This window comes from Marmota marmota, unplaced genomic scaffold, assembly GCF_001458135.2.
Source record: "Marmota marmota marmota unplaced genomic scaffold, marMar, whole genome shotgun sequence".
Classification (NCBI taxonomy): domain Eukaryota; kingdom Metazoa; phylum Chordata; class Mammalia; order Rodentia; family Sciuridae; genus Marmota; species Marmota marmota.
In genome coordinates, this window is record NW_026000119.1 from 8,885,093 (window position 1) to 8,896,294 (window position 11,202).

At 43.6% G+C, this 11,202-nt stretch overlaps 2 protein-coding genes across 7 annotated transcripts in view; one reads left to right on the forward strand and one right to left on the reverse strand.

Moving 5' to 3' along the window:
- Window positions 1-4,379, forward strand: part of Ccdc158 (coiled-coil domain containing 158) — a 69,757-nt gene extending 65,378 nt beyond the window's left edge. For 3 of the 6 annotated variants that reach the window (XM_048784821.1, XM_048784818.1, XM_048784819.1), the window contains 2 exons: window positions 3,123-3,222; window positions 4,171-4,379. In XM_048784821.1, the coding sequence (XP_048640778.1) occupies window positions 3,123-3,222; window positions 4,171-4,291 (221 nt within the window). In that variant the 3' untranslated portion in view covers window positions 4,292-4,379. The remainder of the gene's footprint in view (window positions 1-3,122; window positions 3,223-4,170) is intronic. The other 3 variants (XM_048784820.1, XM_048784823.1, XM_048784822.1) reach the window with 2 other exon arrangements.
- Window positions 4,380-6,045: 1,666 nt separating this feature from the next.
- On the reverse strand, window positions 6,046-10,267 carry Stbd1 (starch binding domain 1). The gene is made up of 2 exons (XM_015499270.2): window positions 9,666-10,267; window positions 6,046-7,866 (listed from the first exon to the last, which is right to left on the reverse strand). The coding sequence occupies exons 1-2, from the start codon at window positions 9,877-9,879 to the stop codon at window positions 7,034-7,036; spliced, it is 1,047 nt and encodes a 348-aa protein (XP_015354756.1). The 5' UTR covers window positions 9,880-10,267; the 3' UTR covers window positions 6,046-7,033.
- Window positions 10,268-11,202: the final 935 nt, after the last annotated feature.

The following is an 11,202-nucleotide window of genomic DNA, read 5'->3' on the forward strand; positions in this document are numbered from 1 at the left end:
GACACAAAACCCTGTAGAGAGCTTAGAGGCACTTTGGGATAGGATAAAGTCAGATAAGTTTTAATTAGAAATCTGTTCATATAATAGGGGTCCACTTTGTTTTGAACATAACTCTCACTGTTCTGACAACTGTTACTTATTTAAAAGCTGACTCCCCCTATTCCTAAGTAAGGGTGAAGTGACATTAGCTGTTTCCCATTTTCCACCTTCGGCTAAGGTATCTGTCCTTTGGCTCACTGACCGTAGGAATGGGATCATGCCTGCACGCCTAAGAAACTGTTCTCTCTCTCAAGGCCACACATAAATCATGACCAGCGCACAGCTTTGCACCACGTTTTTAGTCCCCTGTCTCCCCAACAGTGAGAATGATACTCCCTAGTATTGAATAACTTAGCTGGGGCACTTAAAGTGAGACTGCAAAGAAAGTTGAGAAAAGGGAGTGAGGAAAGACAGGCCAAGAACAAGATATTCCTTCAGTTTTAGCTGAAACTTGGGGTCAAGAGATTTATGGCACAAGCATAGAGTTGGATTTGCCACTAAGTGTACTGGGTCTAAATGTGGTGTTTAGTGGGGAGTAGTTTCCTTGATTGTTACATCAAGGCCTTTAACAATGTGTTTTGGGTGAACCCCATGTTTGGCAAAACAAAGGGATGCTCAAGCTGGGAGACAATCTCTCATATTCGTTTTAGGAAGCAATTCAAGTTCCCTTTGACTCAGGAAAGGGGTACGTTGGCCTAAGGGACTCTCCTATCTTCAGTGTTTTTATAAACAAGTACTCGTCTTCTTAAGGGACAAACAGACTTTTGACCAAGGAAAGGAAGAAGAGAAAGAATAAGAACATCACCTGTTTAAGTCCCACAGAAGTTAAGAAACCTATATGATGCCCACTGTGCAGCATAAGAGCAAGAAAGGGCTTTAAGAGGATCACTGAGCTCCTTTGCAGTTTTAAAGTTCAAAGATTTACTAGATCCCTAGGACCACATCAGCCGCCACCTTATTGACATTTGAATCTACTGGGCATGGAGCTTTCCCAGCCACCTAAGAAGGGGAGCCCAGGACAAATGAGGCATATGGAGATTGTGCTCTCTGGTCTTTGAAAGTAGAAACAGAGGGAGGGGGAGAGAGAGAGTGAGAGAGAGGGAGGAAGGGAAGGAGGGAGAGGCAGATAGAAATAGGTTACAGGTACAGGAACTAAGCGAATAAGTCATAGTCAAGACACTTACCAAAGTTGATGCCTCTGAAGCCCCATCCTCAGGGGCCAAGAGATGTCACAGAAGAGATGTCTCTGAAGAAGGGTAGGAGGAGTTTCTAGAGAGGGGGAACTCAACTCAAGACCAATGGGGTACTTGGCATACATGATAGAAAAGATTGTCAGCACAAGCCAGACAAAAGCATAGACAGAAGTTTTTTTAGGAAGGTAGTACTCATTCAAAGGACAATGTGGCTGTCTCAAGAGTGAGAAGCAGCCCAAACTCAGACAAGGGGCCCAATATTTATAGAAGAGCTATATCAGGTGCCAAACTGGAGGTGGATGTAGGATGGAACCACACAATTTCAGTTTTCCTGTACTTATGTATTTCTCTCATTTTATAAGGGTGTGGGCCAAGGTTTACAACTGTGTTTTTCTGTAGCTCAGTGGCTTGACTCTGCATTTCAATGGCTTGAGGGTATTTCCCTTAAGATTCCATATTTCTCTCTATATATCCTAAATCCCTATCTCAAGGAGGTGAGGCAGGAAGATCACAAGTTCAAAACCAGTCTCAGCAAATTAAGAGAGACTCTAAGCAACTTAGTGATTCCCTGCCAAAAAAATAAAAAATAAAACAGAGCTGGGCTCAGTAGTACACTCCTGTAATCCCAGTGACTGGGGCTCGGGAGGCTGGGGCTCCAGAGGCTGAGACAGGAGGATCTCAAGTTCAAAGCCAGTTTCAGCAAAAGCAAGGCACTAAGCAACTTAGTGAGACCCTGTCTCTAAATAAAACACAAAATAGGGCTGGGGATATAGCTCAGTGGCCGAGTGCTCCTGAGTTCAATCCTTGGTACCCAAAAAATAAATAAATATAAAACTATCTGGGGATGTGGTTCAGTGCTTAAGCACCCTGGGTTCGATTCCTGGTACTCCTCCTCCCCCCAAATTTAAAGTATCAAATTATTTATCTGTTAAGAGCAGTGATTATTGTAGGAAAGTTATCACTTTGTTAATTTATGTTACATGATAACTTGGCATTTTTCCCCTGTTGTTAGATAATCAGAAAACATCACGTTTCATAGCATTAATGTCAGAAACCTCTCAAGAAATTGTTTCTCATCCTCTTGAATTAAAATAATAACTAGATGATTGTCTTTAATTCTAATATCTGTAATGAAAAAAGGTGCTTTTTAATAGCAAGATGAGCCAGCAAATAATTTTATGAAGATTATACAGCTAGTTAGGGGCTAAGATCAAAGTAGAATCTTTAGGGATGGGGGATATAGCTTAGTGGTAGAGCACTTGTTTAGCATGTGTAAGGTCCTAAGTTCAATCCCAAGCACTACAAAAGAAAAATAAAAAAGAATTAAATTACTCAGCTTGCTAATCAGGTATCTTTAGAGATAGACAGGACTTAGCATATTTATTGGAGAATAGCTTTCATGCCTCAGGGTGCTTTTCAGTTGCTATTGCCACTTTTATTGTAGGTCACTGAAGACATGGAAGCACCCACCTGACCCTCTCCCATGATGTCAATACTATTCTCATTCAGGTGACAACTAATGGATGGGCAGTGGCCTCACATATATTTGAAAGCAGCGCCAATGTCTGAATTAGATCTTGCTCCCCCAAGCCCTAAGTTAATAGAACTAGTCAGGTTTGGCATGAAAAGCTGTCATTTACAATGCAGAGTATGTCATTAATTAAACTTGAAGTATTCTCACCCATCCCATTTAATACTATGTAGTTAAATAATAGTGAAGATTGGAAACAAAATAAAATAGACTAGCATTGTGATATTTATATAGGAGACAATTTCCTTATCTTAAAAGTGTTTTAAAGTTTTCTTTATTTTTAAGGAGAAGTCGTTTAACCTGAAATTGCAAATATACTTTAGATATCACATTTAAGCAATTTTCTAATAGATTCACAGTCTCCCCCACTAGAAACAACAGGAAAAACATGCAGAAAACTTCAGAACAGATTGGAAAGCTTGCAAACCCTGGTAGAAGATTTGCAGCTGAAGAACCAAGGTACATTGCTTATTTTGGGAGAGTTCTTGTTCCTAAGAGTACTTACCTTCACTAGGCATGGTGACACACACCTGTAATCCCAGCAGCTCATGAGGCTAAGACAGGAGGATCACAAGTTTGAAGCCAGACTCAGCAATTTAGTGAGACCCTAAGCATCTTAGTAAAACCCTGTCTTAAAATAAAAAATAAATAAAGGACCAAGGATGTAACTCATTGGTTAAAGCACCCCTGGGTATAAATCTCTGGTTTAAAAAAAAAAAAAAAAAGAATCTTTGCCTTCCCTTCAGATTAATTATCCTAGCTATAGAGCCATTAAAAGGTATTGAATTAGCAATTTAGAAACTTTATTCAACATTTGAGCATCTCAGCCATGACCAACCCCTACATTAATTGTCTGATCTTGGTCCTGCTCCACCCTACTCTTATCTGATAGGGATGACAATTTTGCTGACCAACCCTCAATAGGGTTGAGAGGTTTTTCATGTGAACTTTCCTGTACACTGTTCTTCTTGTCTATTTTTTCTATAAACAGACACTTGTATAATGGTAGCCAAAATAGAATTAGAGTTCATAGCCAGAAAACAAAATAATGATATTTAGCCTACACATAATTTAAATTAGTTTAGAGCTATAGGAGACTATGTCACCCAATGAATGAATCACAAAATAAAAAGTTAATCCACTTGTAAAAATCTGAAGCCATTTGAATGAGAAACTACTACAATCTGCAGATGATGGGCAGCTCTTGCTAAATACCATGGATATGGGAGAACTATCATGTTTCATGCTTTTCTGTTTCATAACTCTACCTTTCAAAAAATATGCTTCATTGCAAATTTTCACAATTTCTTAATTCTATACTGTTAAAAAGTGAATCTTTAAAGAAGCACATAATTTAAAACCAAAGTAGATTTTCTTATTCTAACTTTGTTTTATCAACATTTTCAGCAATGTCTTCAATGATCAGAAATCAAGAAAAGAGGATACAGAAAGTGAAAGACCAGGAAAAAATGTTACTGAAATGACACATTGCTTGCCTATTCTTTACAGAGGGATGATGCCCAATTAATTGTGCTGTTACTTTAATTAGTGCCCTGTGTGCTTTTTTTCTTTTTATGTGAAAATTTAATAAAAGATACCTGTCCTGTAAAAATCTACTTTGAATCAAACTATTCTTGAGTGCTCTCACAGGAAAACTTCAGACAATACTAGCTATATTTGAAAGTATTCATATATTATGACGTGTTCATTTGTGCTAGTTCCAGTGTACTGGAATAACTGTGTGTGTTTTGTTATCTTTACTGGCTCTAAGACATTAGGGTTTTTTTTTTTTTTCAGCTTAAAAAATGCCTGGGGTAAAATGTGATTTCATGTGGAAATGAAGTGGCATAATGCCAAGGACAGGACAAACTCCAGCAGGGCCTTCTTTTGTGACTCTGAACTCACTGTTTGTCCTGTCAATATAAGTGAAGGTAATCAGATAACAAAACTTTGGGGCCCTTAGTCAAAACTTTCAGAAGTCTTTATTAATTACCAAAGAAAGTAAATATTTTTGTTACTCTTCATCAAGTGAGTAGAAACTTCTAGGTTGAAATAATTCAGTCTTGCCTTAATTAGAATTTAATAAATTAGGAGGGTTTGCTTGTGTACCAAATACAATGAGACAAGAAGAACAGAAATAAACATGTTTCATTTGTGCCAAAACATCAGGGACAATTTGGCAGAAGGCTAACTGTTCAAAAAGTTGTGCTCCTGTTTCCCCATAGAGAACAGTTGTCTAGCAGACAGTCTATTTTCCAGTTCCACCTCCTTTACATCTAGTTTTGGTCACCTGACCAGCTCTCACTAATAGAATGGAAAGTGGGAAGAATACTATGTGGCACTTTCAAACAAAAAGTGTTAATATGCAATTTTCCTTGCTTTATTTTCCTCCCATAGCTGGATGCAGAGGACGGGAAGAGTCCTCATGGATATTAGCACCATAGGGCAAAAGGGAGCCTGGGTGATTTACTCTGCAAGGAAGAGAGCAGCCGTGCTGCTGAGACCCACTAACTGGTACAGGGACAAGAACTGGGCATCTGGTGTTGCTGCCTTCCATGATAGCCTGGAAACACAGCTTGCTGGGTCTAGCAAATGGGCTGAGGACGCGCATGCTCTCAAAACCCTATTGCCACATCCCATTTTAAATGATTTTTTAAAACAAAGTTTAATAGTCTATGTTAATCTCTTAAGTCTGTTGGCTTTAGTGAAAGATTTTTATTTCATCAGATAATAAAATGGCTGACAGAATTCTAAAAATATTTTTATTTAAAGTGTTTTATCTTTAATTTTACCTTATAGGAATGCTTGATTATGTGCATTAATGATAAATGCCTTCTGCAAACCTCACTGGTATAATACAAAATTTGTTATCAAGTATGTAAGCAGTATATATGAATTTAACATACAGTACTGTGAGCCCCAAACTGTCAAACAGCTCTGTTTAGCACTTTCTAATGCTACTTTCTGTTGGGTTTATGTTTTTTTCAGCAAAGAGTTTTACTAGGATTATTGTTTCACCAATAGATGTTACACTTACTAAAAGTCATTTTAACATATAAGAATTCATTTTCAAGTACAGGCATGCTGAATTTCCCTCCAAGCAAAAGTTTTAAAAGAAATATTTTAAACTTTTTCTCCAAAGAGAGGAGAAAAACAGACTCTTCATACTTAATTTGATTTTTTTAAATGTGTCTCTTATTGAAGAAAATATTAGTATTTTATTTTACATGTATGCTATTATGGTACTAAGAATTAGACAAGTAATTCAGACATTTAACAAGGTTATTAAAACTCAAATTTTATTCTTTATTCAGATACAATAACTTAAAGCTTAAATGTCTCCTTTCAGAGCAAAGATATACTTTTGTCTCACTGACCTGGGTAAAATTTGTCACCTGAGATACTACTGGGATGAAAGGAGTGGGAAGGGGGCGAGGGATGGAAACAGTTGCAATGGGACAGTCCATCTGTTGAGACCTGGTGAGAGAGGGCAGCACTGAGCAGGGAGATGGTCCTAAGGGGCTCCCAGAGTAAGTGATGGGTCAGCCAGGCTGAACCTGGACCTCCTGGTCCTCTAGGAGGTATCCCTCACCTCAGGCCCCCTCACTCAGCCTGCATCTGAACTTCATTTATATTCCCTTTCTCATGGGGATGTTCCCATGCCTGACTTCCTTGAGGGTAGACTCTGATCATTAAGACAAAGACTTCAAATCCACACCTGGCAGGCAAAAATCAGACAGAAACCCTGGGGAGTCTCAGAACTTTACCTCAGATCCTTACTAATCACACATAGTGACCAGACATTTTTCTGGTCACAATTCCATATGGAGTTAACTATTTTAAATGTAAAATGTGTGAAGAGAGTTTCTTCAGCTGTTTCCAAAGAGACTCGTTTATTGCCTTGGTCTCCAGAGCGCCTGTAAAAGCTCAAGCTTGAATCAGTGGAGCTGGTTAGTGTCTGTGCTTCCTGACCACAGTCCACACCTGAAGTTTAGCTAAGTCAACCCCCACCCCAAGGCCGAGCCCCAAGGTAATGATTTATCAGCACAGGTCAGTCAACCCAAGCCACAGGAGAAAAAAAGTCCATGCTCACTGGAAACATTATCTGCATATATATATTTCTGACATCAGACAAAAGCCACTAGCGAATTCAAAACAGCTCTGATGGCTAAATTTGGAGTCACGCTGCCTTTATTTTAAATTATTCAGTGTGCTCCATAGCCTCAGCCTTTTCTACATTCTGCTACAGCCTGTTATTTGGCAGGCAGAATCAGTGAATCCCCCACAAGCCCTGAACCACTTTATCCTCATGACCAGTCTCTAAGAGTCTATTGCTGCATTCTTCCCAGCGAGTAACTCCCCCATTCTCTACCAACACAAACTTCCACTCCACCACTGTATCTGCTGGCAGGAAAACAGAATGAGACCAAAACCCATCCTGGTGATAGTGGAGAGGGATGTAAGTGTTCCATCTCCCAAGATTCTCGTGGTCTCCAGTTATTGCGATGAATTGACTATCAGTGCCTGTGATGTAATGTACCTGAAACGTGATGTTAACTTGCCGAGACTCTGAAGCTATTGTTGCGACCTTTTTTGCTTTCCCATTCACTTCCCAACCTCTTGCCTCCACACGAGTGCTTCTGCCACTGTCCATTGAGGCCTCAAGACTGCCACCCAAACCCACATCTCCCCAAGATGAGTGCCTAGACACCATTTCCCAGTCCTCATGGTCAGTGAGGTCCTGACTGTTCAACTGTGCAAGACTCACTTCTGTAGCTCTGTCCATGAGCAGGTTGCTAGAGGGCAACTTCTCTGCAGATGATGTAGCTGCTTTAGTGGGTGTGTCATGTTCTTTTTGGAATTTCTGTTCTCCTCTGTGAGATTCAAGGCTTTTATTTCTTGAAACTTGAGAGTAACCACTGGAGTTGGCAATCTCAGAGGTAGCTAGAGACTGTGTGTCTGGGATCTGTCTAGCAGGAGCAGGCTGTCTTGCACTGTCCCAGTATTCTCCGGAAGGATTCTGTGGTCTCTGTGATGCTTCCTGTAGGTTACCAAGACCTTTGGTCTCAGAAATCAAATGTCCATTGCTCTCTTGAAGATGCTCTAAGGAACAAAAGGAAAAATGTACCATGTTAGGCAGTTCACAAAAGAAAGACTGAGAATAGAGACTGTTATTGAAGGCTTTACTATAACTCTGCAGTTCACCAAGTCTCTTAAAATCTAGTACATATTTATCTGTTGTGTTCTAAGAATATACATGTCTATCTGACAATAAAAGGCACATCCAGGAGCATCAGTGAGAGAGCAGAAGACTGTAAATGAGGTGGCAAGTTGGAAAGGCAGAAGTGTAAACCTGTCCTCAGCCTGGCACAGTCCTGTCAGAGCTGGCATGCAACCAAGTCAAGTTGTTAGGCTCCTATCATCAAAAATGCTGTCCAAGGGCTGGAGCTATAGCTCAGTGGTAGAGTATATGCTTCGTACGTGCAAGGGCGGGCACACGGACACACACACAGAGCAAGGATCTGCCCTCATGTGGTGAGCAGATCAGGAGCCATTACTAAGGGAACAGCAAGGGCAGTGCATGATTGGTCAAGGTAAGGGATGAGGTGAACTGTCAGTGGGGGTGAGCTAGTTTCTCCTTGCCAGTGCCACAAGTATTTCTTTAGTGGGAAAAAAAAATCTTTTTGCAGCCCCTTCCACTATACATACTTAAAAAAAAAGGGGGGGGGGGTTCTTAAAACTACACAAATCAAGTCTCCTAAAGAATTTCCATCTTGTTGGTAATCCAAATAGTTCCTTACAAGACCGAAATCTTCAAAATCATACAATCAGCCCAAGTGGTGTATTTGAGGGGAAAGGGAAGGGCAGTCTGGTTTCATTTTACCTCTTTTTTCCCCCCAGTGGTGGGGTTGGAAATGAGATGTCAACAAATATTACTCTGAATTTGCAATTTTTCTACCTAAAACATGAGGCTGATCTTTAGGGGAAAAAAGGTAATCCCAAACTGATGGCAGGAAAGGCACAGCAGAATTTTTTGTAGCTACAAATGAACACGCCACTAAAAATAAAGTTCGCAGATGTCATTTTCACCATTAGGCTGCTGTCCATGACAGGCTGTTTGCCAGGGAGGGCACTGGAAGGTGGGTTTTGTGCCAGTGCTCGCTCTGTGACTATCTTCTCTAAAACACATAGGTTTGAACCTAGATGTCGATTCTACTCATCAGAGTTGGGTCGCCTGTTAAGAGTGCCTTCCCAAGGGGGATTAGATCACCCTCCGCTGTTCTAGAGGGCCGCGTGTGAGGGTTGGTAATTCTGAAATGGGCTCAGGGCTTCAGCTGCAGCGTTCCTGGCTGGAATCCAAGCTGAACTTTGCCTTCCTGTAGAAGCGTCCAGATAGCAGGAGGGGCTCACGGCGCATCTCTAGTGTGGGGTGAGAGGGCGTGGGGCTATGGGACTGGACTCAGAAAAAGTCCCTGCTCGGCCAGAAATTGAATAGGGTTGTGGGATGCCCCCCAAACCTAGGACTGCCTTTCCGAAAAGCCGGGAAACGGCAACGCAACAGCAGCGACCCGCACCGCACCAAGCGCGGTCAAGCTGAAGGGCCAGTCCCCGCTGGAGCGGCCAGGACCCAGGCTCTTGGGTGGGCGCCGAGGGCAGAGACTCTGCGGGGCGCGGCCCTGGGAGGATCGGGTAGGGTATCTCCGAGACTTCCGTGGAGGGTGAGAAACGTGTTTGGGCCTTGGGAAAAGGCGATGTGCGAAGGGTCCAGGCCCTTGCAGGGAAAGCTCCTCCGCCGAGATCGGCCGCTAGTAAAGCTTCAGGTGGGTTTCTTCCCTCCCTTGATGAACTTCACAACACCTGGTAGACACGCCCTGGAGACGCGCGGAGAAAAAAAATAATACCTGGTTTGATGACCACCTCCTGCTTGTAAGGTCCGGGGCTCAATCCACCGCTGCCAGCACCCTGATCGCTTCCAGGAGCCGCAATATCGGCGTCCTTACGCTGCTCGGTGCCCCCGTCCTTCCCGTTGTCCCCGGGGTCGCCCCGCAGCAGCCAAACGAAAAGCGCTCCTGCCAGACCCCCTCCGACCAGCAGGGCTGACCAGACGGAGCCCATGACTGAGAGGCTGCAGCCGCGGGAGACGACGAGAACCTGGACTAGAGCTCGGATCTCGCAGGCAGAGCCACACCCACTCCGCCCGCTCCAGCCTTTTACGGTTTCTGCGGCCAGCGCTCCCGAGCCGAGCCCAGCCCTCCGCGACTGAGACTCAACTTTCCTAGCCCCGCCCACTCCCCGCCCCCGACCCGCGGCCCCCGGCTGCAGCCGGGCTGGGACTCGAGCACAAGCCGCACTCAACACTTTTTTCTTGGTTCTTCCAGTCACCCGCTGCAAAGAGCGCGTCGTGCAGCATTCCGCTTGTGTCCCGCGCGCGTAAAGAGCTCAAAAGCGCACAATATTGCGCGCGCTCCTGGGTCCTGCCCCACACCCTTCTTTCTCTCGCGGCTGTCTGCGAGGTCCTGTCCAGCCTCGCGCTCCGACGGGAATCTCGTTTCCCCTCCCCTTTGACAAACAGCGCGGCCAGCCCGAGGCCAACAGCTTCCAGGAACTTGAGGCTCTAGAGGCCGCTAGGCGTCGGTGACGCCCGGTCCAGGGCCAGCTCCGGAGAGGACCTGCGTTCGAACGGGGGGCGGGGCGGTGAGTAGGCAGATGCGGTGCCCAAAACCTGAGAGACCCTATGGAAGCTCCATCGGGCAACCAATTACTTGCGCATAGCCTCCCTAAGCCTTTGCCTCATCATCTATAAAATAGAAGGATAGAACTGACAACATATACATCTATAAATGCCAAGTATTTCAACCACTTCCTCTCATAGCTTCTTCCTTGAACTGTGTGGTTGCTGCGAATTGTGCGCCCACCTATCTGGACTGGATAGTGTCCAGGCACAAGCTCCTATACATAAATTTATTAGTAAAAATAGCAGTTCCCTATTAAGCGCTTGTTAGAGTCTGTAAACAAGTCAAAATAACACCTGGCATTTTGCCAGGGGAATGTTAGAGTTGTAAACAGGTCTGGATGGTGCCTGGCAAAATGCCAGAGGGAGTGGTTTGAGAAGTAACAAAAGCGAGCCATTAAGTGTGGAGATTCCTTATTGGTTGACTGATGTATCTAGTTTATGCTAATTAGATAAGCTGTGTGGAATGTATAAATATTGCTCCTGTCCTGCAATAAACGGCTCCCACTCCTGCTGTATCAATCTACACAAGTTCCTCGTCACCCCCCAGTTATTCTGCTGCAGCCGGACTGCGGCAGATGGTGGCCCGTTACGGGGAGCCCCGGGACACTCGGGGGTAAGTGACGAAAAAAAGCTGCCCGTCCATAGATAGGACGGGGGCAATCTGCTCGTCCCTAGGCAGATAGGGCGAGAGGAAAAATGGTCAT

What these genes read in the sequence shown, in the direction of transcription:
- Stbd1 (XM_015499270.2), bottom strand. Translation starts at nt 9,879, where the DNA reads ATGGGCTCCGTCTGGTCAGCCCTGCTGGTCGGAGGGGGTCTGGCAGGA. An exon ending in GGAGGTGGTCATCAAACCAG is followed by an intron (nt 7,867 to 9,665) that starts GTATTATTTTTT and finishes TTTGTTCCTTAG; the next exon opens with AGCATCTTCAAGAGAGCAAT.